Source organism: Takifugu flavidus, chromosome 20 (genome assembly GCF_003711565.1).
Source record: "Takifugu flavidus isolate HTHZ2018 chromosome 20, ASM371156v2, whole genome shotgun sequence".
In the NCBI taxonomy this organism is placed as follows: Eukaryota; Metazoa; Chordata; class Actinopteri; order Tetraodontiformes; family Tetraodontidae; genus Takifugu; species Takifugu flavidus.
The window spans coordinates 469,981-497,501 of NC_079539.1; the positions used below are offsets into that span (position 1 = coordinate 469,981).

At 47.8% G+C, this 27,521-nt stretch overlaps 4 protein-coding genes across 6 annotated transcripts; all 4 read right to left on the bottom strand.

Annotated features, from left to right (window-relative positions):
* Positions 1-265: 265 nt before the first annotated feature.
* osbp2a (oxysterol binding protein 2a) lies at positions 266-8,847 on the bottom strand. Of its 2 annotated transcripts, XM_057019513.1 has the most exons (14): positions 8,465-8,847; positions 7,730-7,935; positions 4,952-5,202; positions 4,704-4,872; positions 4,425-4,539; positions 4,281-4,347; positions 4,066-4,197; positions 3,744-3,989; positions 3,540-3,660; positions 3,348-3,451; positions 3,173-3,268; positions 2,537-2,721; positions 2,200-2,420; positions 266-1,438 (listed from the first exon to the last, which is right to left on the bottom strand). In XM_057019513.1, exons 1-14 carry the CDS (start codon positions 8,623-8,625, stop codon positions 1,296-1,298), a joined length of 2,217 nt encoding a protein of 738 aa, XP_056875493.1. In that variant the 5' UTR covers positions 8,626-8,847; the 3' UTR covers positions 266-1,295. The 2 variants fall into 2 exon arrangements, with proteins under 2 accessions (XP_056875493.1, XP_056875494.1); XM_057019514.1 differs by lacking the exons at positions 7,730-7,935; positions 8,465-8,847 and adding an exon at positions 6,337-6,873.
* A 357-nt stretch (positions 8,848-9,204) lies between these two features.
* Positions 9,205-15,755, bottom strand: atp6v0a2a (ATPase H+ transporting V0 subunit a2a). 2 transcript variants are annotated; one of them, XM_057019510.1, is made up of 20 exons: positions 15,120-15,755; positions 14,418-14,496; positions 14,207-14,304; positions 13,979-14,116; positions 13,581-13,657; positions 13,372-13,498; positions 12,833-12,915; positions 12,663-12,756; positions 12,340-12,552; positions 12,112-12,262; positions 11,891-12,030; positions 11,664-11,821; positions 11,491-11,581; positions 11,295-11,413; positions 11,017-11,227; positions 10,818-10,937; positions 10,619-10,735; positions 10,430-10,547; positions 10,191-10,362; positions 9,205-10,110 (listed from the first exon to the last, which is right to left on the bottom strand). In XM_057019510.1, the coding sequence occupies exons 1-20, from the start codon at positions 15,228-15,230 to the stop codon at positions 10,008-10,010; spliced, it is 2,520 nt and encodes an 839-aa protein (XP_056875490.1). In that variant the 5' UTR covers positions 15,231-15,755; the 3' UTR covers positions 9,205-10,007. The 2 variants fall into 2 exon arrangements, with proteins under 2 accessions (XP_056875490.1, XP_056875489.1); XM_057019509.1 differs by having other exon boundaries at positions 13,581-13,678.
* A 510-nt stretch (positions 15,756-16,265) lies between these two features.
* nfkbil1 (nuclear factor of kappa light polypeptide gene enhancer in B-cells inhibitor-like 1) lies at positions 16,266-18,567 on the bottom strand. Its single transcript, XM_057019522.1, has 4 exons — positions 17,971-18,567; positions 17,527-17,639; positions 17,108-17,216; positions 16,266-17,038 (listed from the first exon to the last, which is right to left on the bottom strand). The coding sequence occupies exons 1-4, from the start codon at positions 18,242-18,244 to the stop codon at positions 16,449-16,451; spliced, it is 1,086 nt and encodes a 361-aa protein (XP_056875502.1). The 5' UTR covers positions 18,245-18,567; the 3' UTR covers positions 16,266-16,448.
* Positions 18,568-20,787: 2,220 nt separating this feature from the next.
* LOC130517566 (apelin receptor B-like) lies at positions 20,788-24,313 on the bottom strand. The gene has a single exon (XM_057019523.1). It carries the CDS (start codon positions 24,239-24,241, stop codon positions 23,171-23,173), a length of 1,071 nt encoding a protein of 356 aa, XP_056875503.1. The 5' UTR covers positions 24,242-24,313; the 3' UTR covers positions 20,788-23,170.
* Between the last annotated feature and the right edge of the window lie 3,208 nt (positions 24,314-27,521).

Here is a 27,521-nt window from a genome sequence, read left to right on the forward strand (position 1 = left end):
CACTCAATCATCTTGGGATATTCATGCATGTGCTCGAAGCCCTGAGAGCATTTCATTGCGTGATACAGTGTGAATAAAGTTAAATCTTAAGTGTTTATTGATCCTCCGATTAAACATTTGTCTTTAATTTCAGACCAGAGGCTGTTTCAAGATGAATATATCATGACAGCCAGGATGCCTGTGGCACCAACTGTTGCCCCAAGGATGAATCCAAGATTAACCCTATTACACAACCATACTTTGGCAGTGAATGATGGGACCGTAATAGCGTAGCATTTTTATTTGAGCTCAAAAACATTTTTGAGATCTTTGGGCACAGAAGGTGAATTCACATCATGTTTCAGTAATAGTCCACAAATAGTCAACAAGGTGAAGAGGCTTTTCACTACAAAAGTGCTGAAGCACTCTAAAACCATGCATAGCTACAGTACATGTTGGCATGAAAAAGTTTAAGTAGCATATACCATTACCTGCAGGTAGTATTGTGCTTTACCTATTGATAATACAACAAACCAAACAATCGTATTTACAAATATATTTTGATCCAAGCTATCTTTCTCTACATTATTGCTATATACAGGCCAGAAATAATCAGGCAGCATGATTCTGTAATACACAGCATGTTGGAAACCATATAAATGTCACCATTATTACTGAACATACATTAACTATGAGCCTACAGTGCTTACTTGCACACTAAAGCACTAGAATACATGTCGCTACAAGTTTCTGACATTAATTTCTGTTTCTTAAATTTACATTACATTTCTTTAAATGACTTTCATGTCACATGATACTGATGATTTTGTGCAGCATTAGACCTTATATACAGTACAACTGACGGACAGATTGATTTAAATAGTGCCCATTGTTTCCAGTGATTCCACTGATATTTGAGTCCACTTGACATGAAGGAAATTTTTTAGAAATGAGCACAAAACTCATCCTTGCTGAACTGACTCCCACAGCTTTAGCAGATTTTGGTGTAAATGTTTGAGTTGCAGGGTGAGGCCAGAGTAGCTGCAGTGCAGGTCAGGATGCCCCCCCCCCCCCCGCCCCCCCCCGCCCCCCCAACTATTCAAGTCTCCTAAACTGCAGAAGCAGTTTCACTGTACACCCTGTTCTCCTCGTAAATTAATTCTCTGCCGAGCTGATTGTGCACAAAAGTCAGGCTAATATAGAACTGCAGACTTCAGACAGTCGTTTTAATGCTTGGAATTTTGGGTGTGGTGGCTTCTTTCACGAGCTGGTTCACACATGTGTTCCTGGCTGGCGTCTCTGAGAACCTTTTTGGTTCAGAAGATCTCAGGGGACTGGCTCCAGTCCTGTCTGTCTTTGGCCTCCCAGTATCCACCTCTGTAGACGTAGGTGCTTTCTCCTGTTGAATCATCTGTCCTCTTCTCAAACCACAGCGGCTGGTAGCCCTCAATGTCTTGTCCTGATGAAAAAGAATAGCACAGCCCAACTCCATCATCTTTATGGAAAACAGGCTTCCACAAGTGGGATAATCCAGGCCAGAAATTACACATCCTGCAGGAAATGAGCGTCAAAGCTGAAATAAATTGCAAGTCATTGCATAAGGTGCAGAAAAGTCTGGTGACAGAGCATTATAAGGCTAAAATACACCCTATTGTACTGTCCTTAGAAGCAGAATTTAAACTTTAGTACCATTAATTGCTAAAAGAAAAAACTGTTGCATAAAACAAACCCTGAAGCTGAGCTGTTTTTCTGCTGCTGAAGGTAAAATACACAAGAGCTTAAAACAATTGCCTCAAGGGAGAAAATAAGCAGAAAGACAAAGTGTAACAGCAAAAATGCAGATTGAAATGCAGTTAAGAGAGCACTTAGAGTGTTTATGAAGGAATGAGGAGTGTGAAACTTATTTCCATTGATTTATACTGTAAGAAGTTGATTGGAAAAATAACAAACCCTGACGTCTGTCTCCCCCTACAGGCAGTAACAAGAGCTACACAAATAGTACCGTAGTTGTTTTAGCCAATAGGCAGAAGAAGATTTGGAGAAATTCCTTGTAAGGAAAAAAAATACCAGCAAATCTATGATATGTTGTCCAAACAGTAAAATCAAGCTGGCATGTCTAACACAGAGTAAAGGAAGCTTTATAGATGCACATGATGATGATACTGTATATGGTGACTGCATCATCGAAGGCTGAAACTGTACCAGTTCTCTCCACCTCACCTTCCTCCAGGGCCTGAGTGGCTTGTGCCTCTCTCCTCTTCCTCTCCAGTCTTTGACACTCCTCCAGACGCTGTTTCTGGACATTTGCTTCATCCCACAGTCCTGCCTCCATCAGCCTCTGGTCTGGCCTCATGCGGCTGTCTGTGGGTGCGACTCCCTCCTCTGGCTCATTGAGAGTCAGCGCCAAGGAAGAGAAAAAGTACATGTTCTCCGCGTTATCTCTGCAGGCCGAAGGACAAAAAAGAACAGGAGGAAGCGTCAGTCGAGGAGGAAGGACACAGGACAGAAGAGAACACACAAACCTGCGGGGTAAATGTTTTAGACGATGTAAACATACGGAAGCGGGTATTTCTTCCAGAGCAGTTTGGGCGCAAGAGTCTGATAAACCATCTTCTGTTTGCACTCAGAGCCCCCACATCCCTGGCTGCTGTCCACTATCTTCGCACTCTCCATCTTGTCATCCCATGTCCCCGACAGGATGTAATGAGCCGTGCCCTCTCTGTCCTCTACCACTCCAGTTACCTGGAGACCAGAGGAGGCAACAGGAAGAAGGGCTCAATTACAATCACGCTCCGACTGCTAGATTGTTGCTACCATGGATACGATGTCGTCTCTTCCCTTTAAAATGCACGGCTTTTGTCGCCACATGGTCAACAGTACAGCAGTGTTATTTGATCTGTTTGTCATCTGTTGTCAGTCCAACGTTGCCATCGTTTGACCTCAGTTTTAGGATTTGAGATTTAAAACGTTCCACATGTGACTCTGAAGAGGAGGATAAATGTTATAAAACTTCCTGGATTGGTTATTTTATTAAAGTAATCCAATTTCCTCTTCAGTGTTGCACATTTCTGAAAACGCTAATGGATCGGTTTAATGAAGCCAACCAGCGCCCCCTAGCGGATATTCACCATCACCATCGAGCGTCTGTCTTTTGAAAGGTCCACAAATACGCGCTGACCTCCAACAGACTTACTTTGCGTGGGACTTCCCTGGAGAAATAGCTGTAGGGGGAGAACTTGAGACGACAGGTGTCCTTGGTGGTGATGTTCACGATGTCGATGTCCCCCGACTGTTGAAAGACAGGAAACAGCTGTGACCACAGAGCACGACGCTGCAATTTTCCTCTGGATGAAACAGGTTCTGCAGACCTGGTCGATCCAAAGTTTCCCCACAATGATGTTGTGCACCGTCGACGTGACTTTGCTCCACATGTAGTGGTTTCCGCTCGAGTGGAAGAGCAAATGAATGTTTCCTTGAATGGAAAGAACGATACAGACAGGCAGGAGGTTCAAAAGTCCCATGATCTCAAACGCGACCCGTTAAAGTCGACATTTTCTCACCGAACGGCACCACGGAAATGTACTTCCCGCGGAACTTGCTGTCAATAGTGATGTGCTGCCACAGGCTCCATCCCCGCTCTGATGTGACGTGGTGCGCAGCAGCTGGTGGATGATGACTGACCTGGAAGGTCACGCGCACGCGTCACCTTGGATTCAGATTTCTGTTCTCTGCATTAAGCCGCTTTAAGCATAAAAGGCCAATACCTGTTCAGAGATGGAGCGGTAGCCGAACTCTTCCAGGCGGTCCAGCTCGTAGGTCTCGCCCAGCAGGGGGTTGAAGGGCTTGGCTGTACGGTGAACCGTGGTGGAGTAAGAGGAGACGGAGAAGGCGGCCACCAGGCACATCTGCTCCGGGGCGGAGTCGCAGCGAGCGGCGCGGTCCAGAAGCTCGCTGTATTCCAGGTCTTCGGTCAGACGCTGCAGCATGGACAGCGGCTCGTTGAAGTTCACCTGCCACCCGGACGGGAGGAGTTAAGTGCGTTACAGTGGACCGTCAACACTCAGAATCATAAGCCAGTTTCTTTACAGGCATGGGTATCTTGGAGAGGTCTTTGCCGATGCAGTTCTTCATGATGCTCCACAGGTTGAGGGAGTAATTGGGTTTGTCGGGAATACAACTGCGTCTGGTTCTCCGGAGCTGCATGTGGTTCGAGGTGTCCTTCGAACACACAAAACGCAAAGGATTCGGTGTGTGACTCTCACGAGGGAGAAGGTGTAACGTATAGATTTCAGTCTTCTCACGTTCTCATTGTGAGTCCAGTCATTGGACATCCCTCCGCTCATCACACTGTGATTACTTCCGGAGCGCCTGGGGGGGGGGATAAATGGTTTAAATCCACTTGGGGATGCTGCTGTAGCTCCATCACCCGGCAGCGTTGCTCTCACCTGTGCTGCACGTTACCACCAGCGGTCACGGTTATGAATGCAGGTGATTCCTCCATGGCGTCGAAGAACTCATCGTTCTCATCACTGGCATCCCCCTCATGAGAATGCTCCACACCTGCGGAAACAAACAGCACCTGAGGAAAATCCATCCTCGATATGGATGTAAATATCAAGACAAACTGGCAAAAGTTGGGCACAATTTGTTACATGCAGTACCCCTACCGACCACAAGAGGGACAAGTATTACTCCCCAAACATGAGCAGGTGAATGTGACTCACCTGTGTACGAGGAGGGATTCTCCCTCCAGGCTCTCTCTAGGCTGTTGTGCTGTTTGGCCAACTGCTCGATCGTCTCTTCCAAGTGGTGGCGCTGCTCTTTCTCATACTGCAGGGTCTTCTGCCACCTCCGGCTGTAAGAGTCTGCTACGTCCACAAAGTCCCGGCAAGCCTGAGGCGCGACAACATCAGCCATTACCCGTGACGGAGGAGCATCTCAGCAGCAGCTACTCTGTCACACGTGGACTCACATTGATCATAGCATTGGAGGTGATGCGGAAGAGGGTGGCTCGTTCGTTCACCGCTTTCACCCTGTCGCTGCCGTCGGAGCACCCGCGCAGTTCCTCCAGTTCGTTGAGGGAGCGTTGGAGAGCGGCGCCGTGTTTTCCTATCAGCTCATGACAGGTGCTCAGGTCGTCTAGCTTGTTGGCCAGAGTCTTGAGCACCCCTTGGGTCAGGGCTCGGTCCTCCTGAGAGACAGATCCTTCATCTCCCGAGTCATCTTCACACAGAAACAAGCAGGAAAAAGGTGCGCGTGAAAGTGGTTCCAGGATCCTGTAACGCAAATCTCAAGATCCATCAGCAAAAACTCTGAATTCATTTTCTTTTATAGCTGTTGGGAGTTTATGAGGAAAGTCTGCAGCACTTTCCATCCTGATCCTCCACACCTCATCCTCTACGCAAGCTTAAAGCTGTGAATGAACACCGTTGCCTTGGAAACGTAGGCCCGGGCAAGCGGGAGGTTGGGCTATTTTTAGAAGAGGGAGGAAAAGAGATGACGCACAGCCCATCCTTACCCTTGTTTGTATGAACCGAGTCTTCAGTCAAAGGATTTTAAAAGAAGAGGAAGACACTGAGCTGGTTTCCAGACTTTAAAATGAATTAAATCCTCTTGTGTGGCCATTTAGGACACATTAAAGGTTTCACGAGGCACAGTTCCTAAAGATAAATCACTGGCCAGGATGCATCCTGGAATCAAATTAATAACGTAGGTTGGAAAAAGCTTAACCTTGTAACTCACCTTGCTAACAGGTACACGGGGAATAAGTGCGATGTGATGTGATGATGAAATTTTTAAATAAAAATGAGTTGGAACGATGCTCATAAAGCATGAACGGCTGCCTGGAACAAAGAAGAGAGAAACGGGGACTTGGTCACAGGATACGCTGGAGCTTAAAATAAACGGAGGCTTTAAATAGGGCTCGTTCACCCCAATTATTGAGAATAATGAGCCTGGGAAAGAGTCGCTTGGTTAGAGAGGGCGGTGCTGTGAAATTGTCTCTGTATAAAAATCCTTTCAGTGATTTGGGTTAAATAAAGATTTCCTGACTGCTAAAAATCTCTGCTGCCACTGGGAAGAAGGTGTCTGACAGTGGGACTCAACATCTGGGCGGTCGTGAAAAGACATTCACACGTCTGAAGCATCTTTTCCGCCTGAAGAATGAGATGGAGCAAATGTAGGCCAGCGTTGGCAGAGCGGCCGGCCGACTCATTACCAAACACAGTGAGACGGGAGCAAGAAATAAAAACAATGAGGGCAAACTGGATTATTCAAGTCTCAGGGGAAGATTAAGAATGAGAAATCCTTCAGGCAGCTGTAACGGTTTCATGACCCAGTTAGACAGGACGAACTTACAGAAGCAATAAAAGTTCAAGTATCCTCTTGGCCAGTGACTCACTGTTAGACCATCAACACTCCCACTGGTGATGACAGGACCACAGCAGACCCACCGTGGGAGGAGGCAGCGAGCAGGAGAGGCTCTCTTAACCGCCATCACCGACCTTTTGTCAGCTTGATGTTGTGCCGCGGCGTCGAGTCGTCGCTGCCAGACAGATTCTGCAACATCCGCCTCATTAGATCTGATCTCCGGCGGCGCGAATCTATCGCCAGATTACATCACAGGCGCCACAAAAACAAAGCGCACGTCCGCGCTGGTGCGTGTTGTCACAGAAGAACTTCACGTTCTGCTCAACACGGAGCATCGGATGTGAGGACGCGCCAGCGTGCGAGGGCATTAACGCGTGCACGGAGCCGTCCGACGCCATCGCCTGCGTCAAAGATGAGCGAACATAAACTGACCTGCAGGTCGCAGAAGTGACCTCGAGCCTTCACGCAACTACAAAAACTACGGCGACAAAGTTTCACGCACATTTCACACTGCATGCGATCCGGTCAGGACGTTCCCGCGACCACAAACTTGTCGTCCTACAGCGGTTACAAACACGCCAACCTCCAAAAGCTCCTCGCCAATGTGACGAGCAGGTTACTTACGAGGCGACAGTCATTGAAAACGTCGCTCTCCCATCTTCCTGTTGTCCACAGTGGGGGAAAATATGTTGTCAATGGAAACCCTCACACCCTCTTTCTGTCTCTTTTACCATTCCTGCTACCAGAACAGTGGGAGGAGCCTACAGGAAGGTCATTTCATTCAGCTTCCACTGTCGTCATACTGGAGGAGACGGGGGAGGGGGGGATGTGTGGTTGTAGGCAGAGAGAGAGAGAGAGAGAGAGAGAGAGAGGGAGGACAGATAGAGATCCATGCTAATATGGATCCTTTAGTATTTTTTTAAAAATTACATTAAATTAGTGGGAACAATATATCTAAGCAGCTGCACAGGTGTGGCTGCATGAACAGAAGATACAAAGATTAAGTTTCTTGATGTGATGCTAATACAGTTATGTATGTGTGTAAATGTATCTCAAAAATCAGGATGAAGGGCATAATTTTGCATTTATCTAGAACCGATAATATTGGACAACCCTGCCCTCTTGTGGCCGAACAGACGCATAACCGTAAAACTCAAAACTCCATTAAATATTCTAGATTAATATTTTATGGGCCTTGAGTCTCTTGATGGAATTAATGCGCATTCAGAATAATCTGACTGCTACTTCATGCATTTCCACTGTGACCTGCACAGTTTCTTTAAAATAAAAGCCTATAAATGTTCATCAGATTCCAAAAAAAAAAAAATCACACACCTATGAAATGGTTCTCCAACATAAAATGAGCTGAACTCGTTCCTACCTGAATGAGGCATCAGCAGGGTGGCGCTGGCCTTGGCCTGCTGCAGGGCTGACACCCACCGCTGACATTCCCCCTCAGAGGTGGCCTTCAAGTGATAACTTCGGCCGCCGCTGGTTAACACAAAGTGGCAGGTTTCACCCACCTCGATGTGTGCTGTTGCTAAGGGGATGGTGCCCCTGCAAGTGTGCGCCATCTCGGCCTGAGTCCTGAGCAAAGCATAGAAAATGAGACCTAAATGATGCCGTCAGCCCATTCAATGCCGATTTAATCATTCCCTGGTTTCAGCTTAACGTTGACACATTTTGCCACATTGTATTGAAATTTATTGCAATCAAAGTAGCCATAAATGACGAAGTTGCCTCAAAGAAAACAGAGATATAGGTAGAAAACATGGTAAATATCAGATTTATTTAATCTATACCTCATCTCTTATGAGAATCAAAACATCAATTGCCATTTATGACATCGTGTATTCATAAAGTAGCTACACTAGGGACTATTTATTAAACAAAAAATAATTTAAAACTAAAATGTAATGTAGGTTATAGCAGTTGGATGGAACCCTTAGGTTCAACTATTTCTGACCAATTGCAGAGCACCAATGTTTATGTCATGGCAATGACTCGGTGATTCTTGTTTTATTGGTGCTAAACTCATTTAAGGCGCTAGTCTCTATTTCAGCCACATGCAGTTAGTTTTTTATCAACTCGCCAACTTAAGGTTGATGATATTCACCTGTAATAGGAGAGCAGGCCGTTGCTGAGCACGCACCAGCGGCGCTGGTAGCCCTTCAGGTAGTTGGTCCATTTAAAGAGCCACCCTTTGCAGGTGTCACCGCACGGCAGGTGGAGCCCGGGGAGCGTCGGGGACGGCAGACACCTGACCAGCTCGTTCATGTTGCCCCCCTCCCCCCAGGAGGCTGCTTTCCCCGGCGGGACGGAGGCTCTGGTGGGAGTCGGTGCGCCTTCAACAGCTGCACCTCCCGCTAACTGCGCGAGAGCCAGCTGCGCCTCGCGCGGTCCTCTGCTAATGCTACTGTTAGCTTGCAGCTGTTTAGGAAGTCTGCCCCCCCACCACTAAACTGGGGGTGGAATTTTAAATATCCGGACAGTCGTTTATGCGGCTCCAAGCAAGACTGATATAGAGTCTTGGTTTTTTTTAATTTTAATTTTTAAATAAGCCTGTGGATGCGAGAGGGGACATCACGATGACGTCCTTATTACAGGATTGTAGTGCGTGTGCGCGCGCATGTGCCTGTGACATATGGCATTTGCCACGTTTTGGATTACATAAACTCCAGAATCTGCTTTGCTGGAGCTAGAAAACAGCATTTTTCTAACACTATCAGATATTCTGAGACCAGATACTTTAGTCAGAGTTTAAATTATTGTCCTTTAAAGTGAAACTCCGGTGCACTAAATATTCATTTACAAAAATGTTCCAATCCATGAATAAAATCACACTGAGCAGGAACATTTTGCTTGCTTGCAGTACTTGAAACCTTTATTCAACACGGTAAAATGGTAAAATATCAGACTCTCGTACAGACAATAAGTTAAATAAATATTAATAACCATTATCAACAAACGCCACAAGCAATATCATCAAAGAATGACCTAAGGCTTTTTAAATTTCTACTGATTACAGGGGAGTTAACGTTTAAGTAAATGTAAGTAAATACGCAAACAGCTGAGGACTATAATTCATTTGGCATCATCACAGTCATTGGTGAAAACTTCTCAGTATACAATCATGTCTGCAAAGTGCTTTGTGTCGCTGAATGCAGTAGAAAAAAGAGCTGCAGCGTTGTTTCTTTATTCCCTCGTTAGAATTAGATGTGGGCGTTTGAAATGAACCAAAGGCATCCTCGCACCAACAGCCCGATAAATCTCTATGGCACTACGTCCGGCCGATCCACAGGCTGCTCTCTACATGTGTGACACCTGCGTCCTGCCCGAACGCCGCCTGGTAAATAACACAAAACCTACACAACACAATGCAAATCAAAGGGTTAAATCTGCCCCACAAACACCGTTGAGCGACGCTTGAAAATTTAAATAATTCACAGATGGAGAGTAATGCTGAGACAGGTTTGCTGGGTAGAGTAGTAAGGCAGTCAGCAAATGCAAGGGGGTGGGGGTGGGGGGTGGGTGATGCTACAGGAGTGAGATTGAGTCCTTGTCGCGGAGGTTTGTCGTCTTTATCACAGTGTGAATTGTTCCAGCATCCTCCCCTGCCCTCGAGTTTGCCTCCATTCACACCCGAAGCCGCGCGTCCTTCAAATCAGGCCTTCTTGTTCGAACACGGAGGGCAGCAGCGAGAAGTCGAAGGGGACAAACTTGACGCCGGCCCCGTGGTAGAACTTGTTCTGAAACTCCACCCTGTAATGGGGAGGCCAAAAAAGACACTGCGTGAGGACATCGCGCCTGCGTCGGCGAAGTTCGGACCCTCTGAGACCCACCAGTGAAGCCGGAGCGCGTGGAGGAACGCAGACAACCCCTCCATGACCAGCAGGATGGACACAGTCAGCACGGCGAAGACGGCAAACACAGGTACCAGAAACACCACCCCGACCCTCGCGGTGATCCTCAGACCGGAGCGCATCACCATGGCCCACAGCACCTCCGACAGCTCTGACGTCGTAACACAAAGTCAGGACACGCGGCGAAGCAAAGGAGGCGTGGCGAGGGGCGCACTTACGGGCGTGAGCCAGGCTGAGCGCCCAGAGACGCAGGTAGGACGCCGTGTTGGAGATGCAGCCCAGGCAGTACTCGATGGTGTGGATGGTCTGGTACAGGAGCACGTCTGCCAAATCAAACTGCAGAAATCGGGAGGGCTCAGACGAGGTTTCAGGCGGGAAGCGGCGCCTCGCGGGGGGCCGCGTCTCACCTGTTTGGGGACGGCTTCTCTTCTGGTCGTTTCGTCAAGTCCCTCCTCTTCGTCGTCGTCGTAGGACGGCGCCGTGGAGTTGTCGTCCTCGCTCGCGCGCCTCACCCTCTCGTAACCCTGAGGCGAGGCAGCAGCGCAGGTTACAAACCACTAAAACCAACACGGGACGTGCGGCCGAGCGAGCAGTGAACGCACGCACTCTGCACCGGTGCAGGCCTTTGCCCCCGCGGTACGTCCAGTACAGGTAGAGCGGCTTCCCCAACAGCAGCACAGGAACTGACAGCAGGGCTATGAAGACCAAGAAAATCTGCAGTCCAGTCTGCAACAAATGTGCGTTTGTGTTAACAAGGTTAAAAAAAATAAAACACCTTTAGCTCATGTGTCAGACTGCGTCCAACCTGTCCCGGGTAGAGAGGAGCGATGTCTTTCCCCTGCATGACGAACATGTTGATGAAGTGGATGAGGATGCTGGGAGCCTGGCTGGAGTCTCTGGCGCCGTACGCTAGCCACTTGTAGACGATCATGAAAATCAAGTAACCAAAGAGACAGAGCAGGAAGAGCAGCTCGGGCAGAAACAGCAGGTAGACATTAAATTTCTGTCGAAAGTGCCTAGAAACCGAGAGGAAATGGATCAGCAACACACAATTTACCAGCAGCTTCATTCTTCTGCACTTACAGGTAGTTGAAGATGCTCAGAACCACTCCAAAACTCATATGGATGACCCCGATGATGACCGACATCTTCATCTTGTAGGAGTTGAGAAAGGACAGCCGGTTGACCGCCATGTTCCATATCTGACGCGACATCAAACCCCATGTCACCAAAACCCCAGATGTTTACTCTGGCTGTGAGACCTGAGTCAATGACTTACGGGATCGATACCAAACGGGTAGGGACCGCTGAAAACGCCGCTGACGTTGGGGTCCAGGGTGAGCAGAGCGTTTGATCGGAGGGTTTTGTTCCTGAATGGTAGAAAAACAACAAGAGGAATGAAGCTTCCATGTGCACTGAGATGCAGGGGTTGAGGTTGGTTCTGGTTCTCACGTCCACTGCTGGTTGGCGAACATGGCTTTGACGCTCCAGCCAGAGCCGAACATGTTGAGCGACTTGGAGAAGCAGTCGTTGTAAATCAGCCCGGTGTAGATCGAGAAAAGCCCCATCATCAGGATGATGTAGCGTCCGCTGAAGAACGTCGCCCATATCTGAGACATCCAGCAGTCAGCGCCATCTAATTAACAACCGTCAGCTCGGGAGGAAACCGCCACTCATACCTCGTTACTGGACCGCTTCTTCTTCTGCTTCTTTTCAGTCAGCACCATCCACAAGGCAAAGAGGCTCATGACGATCCCGTGGCCGAGGTCGCCGAACATCACGGCGAAGAGGAAGGGGAAGGTGATGATGGTGTAGGGCGCTGCAGGCAGGAGGGCAAATTCTCTTCATCTGAGCAGAACACGGCAAAGAACCCAAGAGTGTCAGAGTCGGCTCGTCTTACCTGGGCTTACCTCGCGATAGTCCCCCACCCCGTACGCCTCCACGATGCTCTGAAATCCAGATGTGAACTTGTTGGTTCTCAGCAGCGTGGGGGGAGTGTCGGTGCAGGGGATGCGGTTCACAAAGGAGGGGACGGTGGCGTCTCCTTTCCTCTGCCAAACAACGGAACCTTTAAAAGATCTGCGTGGAACAACTTACTGGCAATATCCACTCAGGCCGGCCCACTCACCGAGCCCTCTTCTAGCGCCCCCCGCAGGTTTGCCAGGTCGCTGACGGGACACCACACCTCAGCGATGAGACACTTGTTGGTGACGTCGAAGCTGCACAGGTTCAGGATGTGGTAGATGGCCTTCATCTTCTTCACCTGCACCACCCAGCTGTAGGCCGCCTCCGAGGCTTTCTGCAGAACCTGCCGCAGGTAATCCTCAGTGCGGTGGAGCACCTGCAGCGAGAGGGCGACCACAATAATCCCGCCGTGAGCGCGGAGTCGGCTCGCGGCCTTCAGCTACAGGTGAACGTCCCTCGACAATCAGCCGATGGATGGGTCCTTACGTTGTTGAGGTCTTGGATGCGCGTCTTCAAGTTGTCCAACACGTCCGCTCGCTCCTCGTCGTTCTCAGGGTGTGGATAGAGGTGACAGTGGTAGCTGAGGACAACAGGGGCGACGCGTTCAGGGGGTAAAGTTTACGGGTAAAGCTGCACGCATGAGAAGGCGCGCTTACCAGTCGCAGATTTTCTGAACTTTCTGACCAATCTGGTCTCCCCAGAAAGAGATGAGAAACACGACACTTTTGCTCATCTCGCCCTGAAATCACACACATCCACGCGGCCGCCATCAAAACCTCGAAAACACTTCTGCGTTTCAACACGTGAGATGGTTTGTCCCCGCAGCTTCGGAACTTTAAAGTTCACTTTTGAGCAGAACAACCTTGTCTAGTCCTCAGAGTTGCCGATCTGATCGCTCAGGATCAGCCGGCAGGCACTTAATCCACCGATCGATTGCAGGATCCTTTAAAATCTCATTACGTCTGAGAAACATCTGCAAGCTAACAAAAACCAACGTGGTGGAGTCACGGTCAGCTGGCAGAGAACACGGACACAAACGGCTTCTAGCAGAGGCTCGTTTTTGTGGAGCTCTGCACGCTGCAAACAAACCGACTGACCGACAGAAACACAACTATAAACAGATAAAAAGAAATGATTAGTCAGCAACGCCGTAGCAACACAACCTCTGGAGTCCTGATGCACGAAGGGGACTCACGGTTTCCAGATCGGCGAGGTTCTCGTCCACCTCTGCGTAGCTGAGGATGGTGTAACCTTTACAAACTCTCCACAGCATTCGTTCAAAGGCCTCCATCTTCACTCGCTGGATAAGACCTGACACAAAGCTGCGAGACATCGTGCTGGGTTTAGGGTTCATCTCCAGGGTGATATCATCAGCCTCTGGATTCGTGGATATAAATGGCTCACCCCAGTTTGGCTCCGAGTCTCTGCATGCCGGTGCATCCAGTCACCGAGTCTGTCTCCATGGTGGGGAATTCTTCATACTGGGGACCAAGAGCCTCATGCTAATTACGAAAAAGTGCACGTTTCATTTGAATTTGCATAAATCTAAACACAGCCGACTTCCTGTTTGCGCTGGAACGGGATGTTAATTTTCGCAACTCCGCCTCTCGGAGAGCAGCGGCGACGCGGAAAAGCTCGTCAGTAATTAAATGCAGCACTGGTTTCACCTCTGTCACCAGAGGAAACAGAACACGAGAGCGACGAGATGTTGCTCGGGAGGTGAGTGCAGGCATCTTGCCTGGGTGTGCATGATAATTAGAGTGTGTGTGTGTGTGTGCATACTGAACAGCTCAGAAACTCACCCTGGAGCGGCTGTGTATGAAGGTCCGCGTGATCTTCAGCATGTGCGTGTACTCCTTGAGCTCCAGGAGGTTCCTCTGCAGCTTGTCCTTGTTGCGGGTCACCTCGCTGAGCTCCATCTCCAGCCTCTGGAGCTGCTCCTGAACGCCGCCACAGACAGAACGCCACATCTGACACGCGTTTTCAAGACTCTCGTACTGTCAGAAGCTGAAACGCAAGCGTGCACTCACCATGATCTCGAGGACTTGCCTGGGGGGAGGAGCCAGTGGACTCTCATCCTCCTCTGGAACAGCTATGTTGGCCTTTTGAATCTCCCTGAGGAGGTAACCTGTGGACACAGAACGCTGCTGGTTTGCTGCAAGAACGCTCGCTGCTGGGGTTCAGAGCAGCTGCACACGCTCATGGTACCAGCTCGGATCAACATGTCAGGTGCTTCCTTACCCAGAATTCTTTCCATCTCCTCACATCGTTTGATTTCGCTGACGAAGCGTCGTTGGAAAGAGCTGACACTGGGGTTGAGCTGAGGCAGAGCAGCATCACAGGTCAACGTAAACACGGTCAAATATCTTATTCAGATCATCGCGTCACTAAACACTTCAAAATGTCAAAAACCCGCGTTGTAATACTCATTAATTACTTCATCGCTGGGTCACATTATTGAGCTCCGTCTTGTTTATTTCATAGAAAGACATATAATATTTACATTAGTAAGCTAAAAGCCAATCATTTAAACTTTTTTTAATCCTAAACACACTCCCACATACACATTTATATCATTACCATCAATGTTGCTCTCCTTTAGGGCACCGCAAAATGAAAGAACCCATCCAAATATTACAAGAAACCTAAGCTGGGTTTAAATGTGAATCTATAATCATCAAATACCCCAGAAATCCTGCGCAAATCTGACCAATCTGTGATCGACAGCAGGGGTTTGAAACATTTAATATCACCAGTGTTTATCCAAATCCATGAGCCCACCATGCACGTGGATAACAAATTAATAATCACTGTAATAAAGACACAAATTTAAGATAGATAGATAGATAGATAGATAGATAGATAGATAGATAGATAGATAGATAGATAGATAGATAGATAGAAAGATAAGAAAGAAAGAAAGATAGATCGATCTTGACTTACATCTCTGAATTCGACCAGCCCCAGCTCTCCGAGCTCACTGATGCAGTCATATTCGGAGCCGGACTGCAGAAACAATTGCGCCAAACACATCTCCTCACTCCGAAACACCATCTTCGTCTGCCACGCACGCACGCACGCACGCCGCCTCCTCTTCCTCCTCCGTCTGGTTCTCTTATGAAGCCCGACTGAAGCCGCGCAACGAGCCGTTCTTTGCTACCAGCGAAAATAGGGCATCAGCGAGCGGAGCCAGTCTTAACCAATCAACATCCCCCCGCGGATTAATTATTGTCCAGTTTTTAATGTGTTTTTTTTAAAATTTATTTACTGTGAGCCGCCTGGGTGTCCTCTCAGGTGCGACGGGTTCAGAAATAAAGAGAATAAAAACACAGGCAGAAACCTTTGATTCCAGTCACCGGAGAGAAAAGGCGTCATCGTCCTCACACACACCTGTCATCACCGCGCAAAAGGCGCGCGCACAGTCCGGGAGGAGACGCACAGGGGCCAACTAAAGGATGAATTATCAACCCGTCACGGAGGCGAACGGGATAAAGATCAACCGCGTTAAAATAAAGCCACCGGTCAGAAATAGATTACGGCCTGCGCGCGCCTGGCGTCGCTCAGCAATTGACACAGATTGCGTGTGCGGGTTGCCAGATATCAAAGCATCCGCGTGAAACAGTCGCGTCCTCTTGGATAAAGAGACGCATCAAAGCAGAATGGTGGCATTAATTTAAGAAGCCAAATAAGATTGTTGCTCTATATGATCAGGAAACATTTCAGCATCCGAAGACATTATTGGAAGAAACAAACACCAGATTAGTCATTATAATTATTAACACCATTTACTCCAGATTACTCTGATTTGTAGAATGATTCCTCTAGTTTAACACGATGATTAGAGGGGAATTCAAAGGATTGTTGATTTCTTTTGGACACTGTTGTGTTTTTGTGTCTGTTTTAATGACTTTTGCAAGTGAGGGATGGCTACCAAACCTGGCAACCAACGCGTCTTCTTTATTCTTCTCCATGGCTGAAAGTAGGCCGACCATCCGCTCTTTGTGTGGGAGATGGTTCACTGGAGGCGTCGTGTTTAAAATTTAACGCGCATAATTTCTCGACAGGGGTTAAAAAATTACTACGATCAGATTTGCCTGGTGGATGTTTATTCTTTTACATATTCAAACACACATTGAAGAAGCCCACAAAAGGTCACATCTATGCAAACCAGGATGGTGATAATTTAATTTAAAGGAAACAATTAAAAAAAAATAAATCAATAAAATAAGAGCAAAATAAATAGAAATTGTGATGAGACTTTTTAATTTTTTGTTAATCCTTCAGACTCTGGGCCAGGCTGTTGAGCTCCTGTGACAGAGCCGTGACTGTATCCAGGATCCGTTGGCGGTCCTTCTCCTCTAACCGGGTCTCGCAGCGCTGAGCAAACTTGTCCGGGTGCCACAGTGCCTGCTGCTTCCGGAGCACTTTCCGGAACGTCGGCAGGTCTTTCCGGTCCACGCCGTACAGCATCACATCCAGCATCTCCTTCACGGTGCCTCGTGGTGCCGGCCAGGGGATGTCGGAGTAGCTCAGCTTGGCGCCGCCTGCTGAGGGGCCCCCATGGAAGGTGGCGGCACAACCCTCCTCATACCTGCGCTTCCTAGCCTGCCGAGTCTCCTCCTCTTTCCGGGCTCCACGTTTCAAATACTCTTCGTGCTCCTTCTGCAACCTCCTGTGAAGCTCCTGGTGGCTTTCTTCTTCTCTGGCTCTCTCTTCTTTGCGTTTCTGTCTTTTCCATCCAGAAGATGACGCCGCCCATCTCTGAGCTTCGGCATTTTTTTTACTAAAATATTCCTGTCTGATGCGATCCGCCCAATCCCCGAAGTCTTCTTCATCGTCGTCGACGGGAAGAAAATCATCCGCTGTGAAAAGCAGAGAATGTTAAAGTGCAATGCTGGAATCAAAATGAGGGATTAAAGGCTTTGATTTACCGTCATATACTCCAAAGGATTCGCAGAACTCATCCAAGCATTCACCAAAAACTTTATCCATCCATTCCTTCTCAGGGTCGATTGAACTACTGCTCGTATTCTCTGTGGGCTGTGAAGAGCAATAAGAAAGGAATCAGATACAAGCTTGAATCAATAACTGCAAACCGTAAAATGGAAAACCAAACTGGGACATTTCTAACACTCTGGCCTTGAGGAAAATGAAAACACATCAGACTTCTTCAATTTTAGTTGGCCTGTCAAATTTAAAACATAAGAAAGTCTGTATATTTTACAATTTCCGTGGTTATTCACCAATTGTCATTCCTAGTTCTGGTTTCTCAACTGCTTTATAATTTATTTGGCAACAATGTTTGGCCAGATGAACAATATTCACACTGTGTCAAGGCGTCTAATGTCACCTCTTTGCTCTTAATCCAGGTCAGAAGATCTTCTGGTGTGACTCCGGCATTATTAACAGCACTCAAGGCTTCTGGACAGCTCTTTTTTAATGGCACCACCAGGTCGTCATAAGCTGGGCAACAAAGAAAAACGAGAATCAAGGCACTTGGAGAGATGCAAGTTGTCTTCCTTTAATGAAGGTTGCTGTACTTATAAAAAAGCAGGTCATATTGAGCCTTACACCCAGAGTTGAATTATACTGTGTAGCATAGTAAGGTGCTTGATGATCAAGCCCCCCGGCTTTGATCTTTGGAATATCAAAAAACATTCCTGAATCCGGTATATCACCAAGATTTACTGAGCTCTTCCTTGGCCCATTATAAACATTTCCTGAAATATTCCTTAAATTCCATTCATATAAGGAAGACAAAAAGCCGTGCACTGTGTTGAACAAATTCGTTTACCTGCTTGCCCATATTTTAGAGCCCTGTTGCATGCGACGTGTAAGGCTGTGTCCCCCTTACGGTCCTTCTGGAGAACATCGGCTCCATGTTTTAGAAGCAACCGCAGAACAGCGTCGTCCCCGAGGGAGCAGGCCAGCTGCAGAGGGCTCCTCTCCCTCTTACCCTGGCAAAAGTTAACGTCGAGGTCCCGGTGCTTCCGGAGGTACGACTTCAGAGAAAGCAATTTACCTTCCTCCACGTACCTCCACACCCGCTTCTGTCTGCGACTCAACATGCGGATTAAAACAGACCAAACCGCGAAGAAAATGGAATTTAAATCTTATTTATAAGACCCGTTCAACGATCGTCTGCCTGATCACCGGAACCTGTGTTTCGTATCACTTCTGCGCACGCGCGGTTGCTATTACGACTTCCCCAACAAACTTTTTATGTCAAAACAATGAGCAAGACAAAATACAGTTTAGACAGGCAATATTTGAAAGACATCAAACATTTGTGATAAAAGCAAAAGAAGAAATACATTTGACCGAAACGAATAACTGAGATAAAATAGATAAATATGTGGCCCTTCGCGTATTATGCAAACGGTGGTCCTTCCTCATAATCATTCCGTCGAACAAATAGCGTTGCGCTAAAGTTCCGGCCACTAGCTGGTCATTGTCTTGTTATAGCGGTTATTGTCGCTAGGGGTCAGTATTTACATAGTTTCTGATCTATCGCTAAATTAATAAAGTGAATCTTTGTTCCTTTTCTATTTTTAAGTTTTTCTTCATTATCATTCATCCACTAGTGATTAGGAAGCACTCATTTTGTGAGGCTTGAGGTAGTCAAAAGAAGCTCAATTCTCTTTGTAAAGCCAACATTAAAAGCCCCTTTATTCATCTTGTGTAATTTGCCACACAAAAAGAGAATAAATTAAGTTTTACAGAGATGTTCTTCATCTTCTTTGGACTGTTGTCATCATCTGCATGAATGCTTGTTCAGTATGCATAATTCCAGATCTCTTTTTGGGTGCCTGTCCCTCAGACTCCTTTCAAAATGCCACCTGTTTGGAAGATGTCATGGACAGAGGTCACATTGTGAGTTACTTCATCAACCTTTAATCTACTAGAAAAGAGTTAAACAGATGAGCTACTAATTCTTTAACAAGTGCAACGGCTGTTTCATCTCCCAAAATGTGATTGCAAGCATCCCGAAGTAGATTTACTGACAGATGACCTTCTTAATCACCAAAAAAGATCTGTAACGGCTAAAATGAAGCAGGTCAACCATTATTCAAAGTTATGCTGTAACCAATGATCCTAAGTCCCTACTACATATTTCCATGTTCAAGGAATAACATTTTAGCACTAATGTATGTGATGCTGCAGCTGTTACAGCTGCTCTGTCTGTCATGTACGATACCAAATATGAAAGCTTGAAATATTAAGAATTTTTACTCAGTACTCCTGTCAATGTATGGCAGCTGAGGCACTTGTGCTGAATTGAAGACAGCGAGAGCTTGGAAGGATGAAGATGGATCCAAATATGGAAATATTCATACCACGGACTCATTTCTTGAAATAACTGGAGTGACCTACCTGAACAACATCACCACTTTATTTACCTGCAAGCCTGAAATCAGCACAGCTGAGCCTCTGAATTGGCCCGAACGCTCCTGCAGACGACAGGACATCCATTTAGAGACGAAGGGGGAAGGATGCACAATACAGAGGATAGAGGAGAGGATGAAGGGGCACTTTGTGCCTTGCAGAGAGGATGAGCTTGAGGCTCACATCACTCTAGATCCGGTGTCATCCAAAGCTTGGGCCCTTCCGTGCTTTTGGAGGAGGGGGGGGGTGTTTGTGCTGTCGGAAACGACGTGTCTCCACTAACGATGTATGCCTTTGAAATGTCTGACATGTCGAAATGACATGGGGAGGAAGAAAAGAACACCTGTTTTTTCCTCTTTTCCTCTTCACGTATAAGATCTGTCATTTGCACATTTATTGAGGGACAAACTGTAACAAAACCTCAAAAAAATTGGACATTTTTAGATTAAAATAGTCGGGGAAAACAATTTAAATGATAGATTTCTAGCTTTGGTTGGTGTCGTGACCATTAGAAACACACACTATATCAGGCACATACTGTATGTAACCAGGTATTTTTGTCCTTCCACTTTACAAAACTAATTTCGCTATCTTCGCTTTTCGTCAAGTATGAGAATATTTTTTATAAAAGGTCAACATTCTAGCTGTGGACCTCAGATGGAGGATTCACCTCTCCAGAAGCTCCCGGAGCAAACAGAAGCCTCTGAAAGGCAGGATTTCCCCGGTCAGGAACACTTATTTTGCCCAGCCTCTGCCTTTCCTGCCTGACCTGCTGACTCCTATCCTGTCCGTGAGGTCTGTCGTCCTCCTGGGACTCTGCCAGCAGGAGCTCAGCAGCAGTAGGCAGCAGGAAGCCGAGGGTCCTCCAAGACGTTCCAGGGGTCGGCGTCTCCACCCATCCCTCTACAGGCAGATGTGGGTCACGATGGCGCTGCTGGGCCTCCATTGTTCGGATGGAGGTGAAACTGTGAGCAGACTTCCTCTGTCTATTTTCTGCACCACCTAGAATATCACTGCAGATTTATGACAGCCGGACGAGCGCTTAGGTGTGTGGTGCGTGTGCCTGATTTATAAAACAAGACAAAAGAAACGGCCATCTGTCTTTCTTTGGCTTGACAATGAATGGGTCAATGCGGGTGGCCCGTAGAAACTCGCCACTCTCGGCTCTGCCTTTAGTTGATAGACGTCACACGTTGAATAAACATGAAACAGTTTCAGAGGAGACTTCGGGTGTGACCTTTTATTGTGCTGCAGACCCCAACAATAAGATTCCACAGCTGACCTTGGGCCATTGAGGCTCACTTTAAGACAGGAACACACTTGTTTTATATATTTAATGGTGAAGGGATGGTGGACGCGCAACATCCACAGATCACAAACGCTCCTGACAAGTAACAGTTCATTTATCACAAGTATCAAGTTAGACAGAGAGAACTCTAGTTAAATAGCTCAAATTAAAGTTTTCCTTTAATTTAATTTCATTCAAATGGTTTTTTTTCACACTGGAAAGTTAATTCTCCTTTTTTTTTTAACCCAAAAAGGGACCAAAACACAATTTTGATACATTATAAGTCCAGAGGGGGGGTCTTGTTAGAGCTGAGCCAAGACAGTTTACACCACTCAGGATTTCTCACGGCAAAACTGGTTCCAGTTTAGATTCTGTGTTATTACACCGGACTACACTGAAACATTTGTGTAATCATTTCTGAAGACTTCTCTTAGACAAACGCCCGGCCTGTACATATCAAAGGGCACAAATCCCCCTTTTATTCTCTGGCAGCTTTGGCAGATTTCATGCCATGAAGTCTGCGTAACACGATCTGATCAGCTTCGTAAAACTTGAAAACTCATGAAAATAATCTGTCAGGATTATCTTTCACAGCGGGCCCCGACTTGAGCGCGGACAGCTGGAGAATAACGTGGCAAGTCATCTTTTAAAAAAGAAACTGTGAATGGAAAAAAGAATGCACCAGAGAGTTTGTACAAGATCATTAATAAATGCAATTAATTGTAATTTTGCCTTCAGCTAATTTACAAGTGATAAAGGGCCACTGAGAGTCATAATTAGGCCTCAGGACTGAAAACAGGGGGGGTATTCCCACCCAGATCCGGCTTGAATGCGTGTGTTGTGGCTCATCTGTGATTAAATAGTGCTGAGATGGTGATGACAGAGGCAGAATGAATGTTGCCGCAGCTGTTTGCATTGTCACATGTTCACCTGTCCGACAAAAAGGACACAGATGCCTTTTTCCTTCAAGGAGGACTCTCAGCTTTTCTGTGCTCACCACGGGAAACAGGGCGCTAATTGGAGGCGAAACCATTGCCGGTATTACTGGTCGTGGACTCCCGCTACAAATCAGTGGCCAGGGATTAGTCCAATCCCTCTGTCTCCTTCTGTTGCTGATTACATCCTGTAAAAATCTCATTACAGTCAAATTGAATCACTCTAATTTAAAGCTCAGAAGCCCGACGTCTTTGTTTGCTGTAATCAGCCAGTCGTCAATCATGGAGCAGAAGATGCTCTCATGTCATGAATTTGGTAGTGAACTTTTAAAAAAGGGGCTTCAGACTCTCAAATATCCTGTGGCTGATCCACTTTAGAGGGTTAGAAGTGCGACCAAGCAAAAGCTCCCAGGGAGGGAAGAAGAAGTTTAGCATGCGTTTCCTGCAGACATGTGCTTTGATTCGGACCCTGCCAAACACAATAGGTGGTGGTGGTGGGGGGGGGGCTGCCTCCCCTCAGCAATGCGGCAACAGGAAGACGCACATTCAGTGAAAACTAAATTCCACCGACGTTGAAACGGACAAACAGACACAGACAGAGAGGAGGTTTGTCTTTTTACAAAGCAGCTGTTTTTTTTTAATTAAAAATCATTAAACATCAAAACAATGTGCATTCACAACATGGTTGAATTCATAGTCATTCTCAAAATGCATTACACCCCCCCCCCCCACACACACACACACACACACACTCTTGAAGACTGCCACAGTGGTCACCTATTAATTGGGCCCTCCACCAGCCTGAAAACATTTGTCAGCTGCCATCTGTTTGTCTGTCTGCGACTCCCGACCCCACCTCCCGCTATCTCCGTCTCTCCTTACAACACTCTTATCTCCGACACCTCTGACGGACTGGCACACATCCGACACTCACACACGCACACACACACACGTGTAACCCTGCTGGCTGTGATACTACAGAGCGAGACAGCAGGGTCAGTCTGCAAGAAATCGCACCTCAAGTGCTTACGAAAGAAAACGGGAACAGCGGGGGGCAAATGCACGGGGAATACGCCTTGCTGGGAGGCAGAGCTCTATTCATGATGTTCACTGGAGAAACAAGATAAACACATGAGTGTGTGGTCATTTGGAAGTCCTTGCCGCCTATTTCATTAAACGGGATGGCGCTTGGTCCTTTGAAGTAGTTCAGTTTTGCAGACCCTGAACGTGGGCTTGAGACCCCGAAACCACGAGTGTCACTATCAGTCATCCAAAGGTGACGCTCTGAGATGGACTGATGATCTGTGAGTAAGTACCCGGCTCTCCAAAGTTCTGTTTTACCTGCATTGTTCGGCATTGTTCACCTCCCAAGCGTGCAGGCACTGTCACACCTTGGTGGCCAGAGACTGAGCCTCTGTCTTCTGAGAGGACAAGGAGCCGGCGGGGCTGGCGTGCAAGGCTTTCTTCAGGTTGAGGAGGCACAGACACTGGGATCTGAAGTGGAGATCGAAGAAGGCGTACAGGAAGGGGTTGAGGCAGCTGTTGAGGTAGGCCAGGCAGGTGGCGTACGGGTGAGCCAGGAGCAGGAAGCGCAGGAAGGCGCAGGTGTCAGGGACGAGATGCAGGTAGGACAGAGCGTCAGCGCTCTTCACCACGTGGAAGGGTATCCAGCAGGCGGCGAAGACCACCACCAGCGTGGTGATGATCTTCAGGAGCCTCCTCTTCCGCTGGTCCTTTTTGCGCAGCGTGTTGAAGTGGCGTGTTACCGTGCAGCCGATGAAGCAGTAACACATCATCATGGCCAAGAACGGCAGGAGGAAGCCCAGCAGGGAGGAGGAGATGCTGAGGCCGGCGATCCACAGGACCTCCTGCTTCTTGTTGGTCGCCACCAGGCTGAAGTCCATGGCGCAGGACGTGCGGTTGCTGGTCGCGTCGTGTTTGGTGGTGCGTAAGATCAGAGTTGGGGCAGCCAGGAGAACAGACAGCAGCCAGATGACCATCAGGGAGGCTTGCGTGTGTCCCCGGGTACGCAGCTGAGTGCTGGACAGGGAGTGCACGATGGCCAGGTAGCGGTCGTAGCTCATGCAGGTGAGGCAGAACACGCTTGCAAACATGTTGAGCAGGACAACGAAGCTGCTGATCTTGCACATGGCCACTCCGAAGGGCCAGTGGTAGCCCATGGCGGTGTAAACAGCCCACAGAGGCAACGTGAGCACGAAGGTGAGGTCAGCCAGGGCCAGATTGCCGATATAGACGTCTGTCGCCCGCCGCTTACCCTGGGCCCGCCACACGGTGAAGATGACCACCCCGTTTCCAGACAGGCCCAGGATGAAAATGAGCATGAAGAGCACCGGGATGACGGAGTACGACGGCGACCACTCAGAATAGTCACACATGGAGGAGTTCTCCGTCTCCTCGTAGTCGTAGTACTCGTACGGAGATTCGGTTGGATCCATTTCGTCTCTCTGGTTCAGTCGGGACAGATAGATCCACAGCAGTTGGCAGCTCACCGATGTCTGTTGCTGCCTGTGAACCAGCCTGACCTTATATACCCACCCCCCAGGCTTCCACCCTCCCAGGACGGCCCCTCAGCTCCCCTTCTCCCCTCCCACTCTGCCTTCCTCCCCTCTGCTCTGAAGAAGGCACTCGTCCACTGTGCCCATGTTTCCCGTCTTTCTTTGGATAATATCATAACCATAAATATAATAACAGGAGAGAGTCGCTCTAATGTGATAAGGACAGACCTGCAGTTTGTTCTGCAGCATCTTTAAGAGAAACAACTACTTTTAGTGACACCGCACCTCTTATTACATGGGAGAAAATCTGAAAATGCAACATGTTAATTGTCACTTTTGGGTTAAACTTTTTTTTTTTGGATGACACAAAGTCGGCCTCATCAAACCCGTCCTGAGTCCTCAGAACCTGCTGTGATCTTCTTCTTTCCATTTTCCTGATCACTTCCATCTCATTACCTTTTTACACCTCCTATCTATACAGTAAATATCCTATATAATTGCATCATTTTACTATAAGGGACACTGGAAAAGATGCTTGGACATGTTTGAACAGAGAACCGTGAGTCACGTCTGGGCAAGTTTCATGAAGTACCTTATTTTAATATGAATTGAACCTGAGCTCTGCCTCGTTTGCATTTCTAAGGTGAAACACATGACAAATAAAGACGCGGCTGCAACATGAATGAGAACTACGACAAAATGACCCAAGAATGAAACGCCCGATTAAAACCTTAAAAGACCGCGTCACTTTTAAAGCAACATTTCAAGCAGAAACAGAGGCGGCTGCCCTGATTTAGCCCTAAAATAAGCACAGCGTATAAAAATCCACCGCAGTTTTTGATTACACTTCACCATTATCTTGATAGTGGGTCAGAAGAAGGCTGGCAGGTAACATCAGAAGCATTTAAGAAAGGGAGAATCGTGTTGGAAGAGGTGGCCAAGGAGAAAGACACGTTGTGAAAACGACCTTTAGCGCTCCTCATTTAGCCCCACTGGTGACTCACAAGGTTTTAATAACTGCATATTTCATTAGACACACATTTTATTTAGTCTCTTAACGACACCATAACCTCCTCTAGCTGTAAAGGAAATGACTTGTGTTTTATTTTAGTTTCATCTGGAGGGTGTGTTCAGTCCAGTGAGGTTTGTCTTGTCTTGTCTCCAGAGGTTTGCACAGATAAAAAACGCCGACTTTGACCGGTTTCTCTGTCTAAACGGGCAGAATAGAGCAGCAGTGCCGATGATGCAGAGTTTTCCTGTTTCAGTGGCTCCTGCAGCCGTCACACAGAACATACGAGAAGGCGGGGGCCCAGGTGGGACAGCTCAGGCTGCTGCGTCTCTCAGCGAGTGGCAGCAGTGGCGCCAGGACGCGCAGCCTTTAGACACAACTACTGCATCACTCAACAGTGGTTTCCTCCGCTCTCGCCCTCCTCCACCCTCCATCTCTGCCTCCGCTCATCTCCGGCCTCCGGCCCAATTAATCCCTCCGCTTTATTTTCGTTTTAATCGGCCCTTTTTTTAAACCCTAATTTCATTTACAGGAACTGTTTGTTGCTGTCAGATTGTTGTGACGCTTGTGGATCAGCGCGGCCCGATTGTGATTTGGGTGTCACCCCCCCCCCAACCCGAGAGCTTGATTGTTCTCTTGGCTGAACAGGAAAGGAGCAGAGAGGAGTGAATCAGGGAAGGCTTCCTATCTGCTGCCTGAGCTCTGTTTAGAGCTTCTCTGCAGACATTAAAACTCACACTGGAGCAAAAAACATCCTGAAAGTCACCAAGTCGCCCACTTGAATAATAATAATTACCAATATTTGTATTTGTGCCCCGCAGACGGAGATTTTGTGGGAAATTCCCACCCTTCTTATTTTTAATCCCGTTGGAGTGACGCCTTGCAATCGGCCCCGCTGTTTTCTGCCGCGTCCAGCTTGTCATTTTCTGCTTAATTGTCCTCCTGTGTCTCCAAACGCTTGTTGTTATTGTTGCCGTTGTCCCCTCATGTGTGGCCTTGTGCTGTAAACCACACACAGTGGGGGCCCTTCAACATTCCTGCAGCTCCTTGGCCCCCATTCATCCCTCACCGAGGCCTTTTCACGCGTCCATCATCTCATCCCTCAGTGATGAGTCATATGTCATAGAGGAGTAGAGGCTCTCAAAATACACACACACACACACACACACACACACACAGGCATGGCAGCGCGAGCGTGAGCTCCTCTTTCATCTTCTGACTCTGCATCTTTATGAGCCTCTTGTGGTGACGCTCGCAGCGCCGAATCAGTGCGGCCGACCCGTGTGTGTGTGTGTGTGTGTCCTTGTTTTTGAGGTAGGTGTGTGAGAGTCGGTGGGGGTCCAACAGTTGTTTGATGTGTGTGCCAAGCTGTCACAGACCAGATACACACCCATGGACACACACACACACCTCCTCCTCTCCTGAGACAGCTGGTTCCTCCAGGTTTTATTTGTGCCCATCAAGCTCATCTGAGGATTCGCCACCTCACACACGTCACCTGATAGGGGCCCGACAGCAGACGGGCCCCTCGGGGAGACACTGGCACCCTTTTTTAAATGGATCAGATCCTCCCTCTTTATCTTCCCAGTGCCGTCAGAGTCAACGCCTGCGGCCCGACGGAGCATTTGGCCCTCGGCCGTCTGCTCCACATGTCCCTTCAGGTGATTGACGCCGGCCTGTCAGGCCCCAACGCCGCCACGACGGGAAGACTTCACACCTTTTTGGTCCGTCTTCACAGACGTTTGCATAGATAAACCAGCTCTGACTGGGTCCGTGCAGATGCCTTGTGGTTTATTACTATACCGCATATACTATGATACAATCATGCTAGCTGCTAATGCTAATTTGCCACTCCCAAGTCCAGGTCAGCACAATGAACCCTGCCTTGGCTCAAGTCCATATTTGTTCTTCTCTTAAGAGACACACGGGTTCTTAAGCAGATTTCTGGACTCGGCTCACAGGAGAAGATGGTCTTTATCAGACAGCACCAGTCCAGGTGAGCTTTGATCACCAACAATTTGCCATTTTTGCTGAAATTCCATCTGCTCTTAGCTAACGAGCGACAGGATTGTGATTCCTCGCGCTGGTCCCCTTCAAGCGGATGTTTGAAGACAGGACTTTTATCTCCAGTGGTGCCGATACACACAAGCCGAGCGCAGCCCATCAAAACACCGACTTTGACTGTTTTCTTCTGATAAACCGGCACATGCC

What these genes read in the sequence shown, in the direction of transcription:
- nfkbil1 (XM_057019522.1), bottom strand. Translation starts at nt 18,244, where the DNA reads ATGTTGAGTCGCAGACAGAAGCGGGTGTGGAGGTACGTGGAGGAAGGT. An exon ending in CCTGGATTAAGAGCAAAGAG is followed by an intron (nt 17,217 to 17,526) that starts GTGACATTAGAC and finishes TGCTCTTCACAG; the next exon opens with CCCACAGAGAATACGAGCAG. An exon ending in ATCCTTTGGAGTATATGACG is followed by an intron (nt 17,039 to 17,107) that starts GTAAATCAAAGC and finishes TGCTTTTCACAG; the next exon opens with CGGATGATTTTCTTCCCGTC.
- atp6v0a2a (XM_057019509.1), bottom strand. Translation starts at nt 15,230, where the DNA reads ATGGTGTTTCGGAGTGAGGAGATGTGTTTGGCGCAATTGTTTCTGCAG. An exon ending in GGAGATGGAAAGAATTCTGG is followed by an intron (nt 14,305 to 14,417) that starts GTAAGGAAGCAC and finishes CTGTGTCCACAG; the next exon opens with GTTACCTCCTCAGGGAGATT. An exon ending in CACGCGCTCCGGCTTCACTG is followed by an intron (nt 10,111 to 10,190) that starts GTGGGTCTCAGA and finishes TCCCCATTACAG; the next exon opens with GGTGGAGTTTCAGAACAAGT.
- LOC130517566 (XM_057019523.1), bottom strand. Translation starts at nt 24,241, where the DNA reads ATGGATCCAACCGAATCTCCGTACGAGTACTACGACTACGAGGAGACG.
- osbp2a (XM_057019513.1), bottom strand. Translation starts at nt 8,625, where the DNA reads ATGAACGAGCTGGTCAGGTGTCTGCCGTCCCCGACGCTCCCCGGGCTC. An exon ending in GGTGGTAACGTGCAGCACAG is followed by an intron (nt 4,348 to 4,424) that starts GTGAGAGCAACG and finishes CCCCCCCCCCAG; the next exon opens with GCGCTCCGGAAGTAATCACA. An exon ending in CACTCAGGCCCTGGAGGAAG is followed by an intron (nt 1,439 to 2,199) that starts GTGAGGTGGAGA and finishes CTTTTTCATCAG; the next exon opens with GACAAGACATTGAGGGCTAC.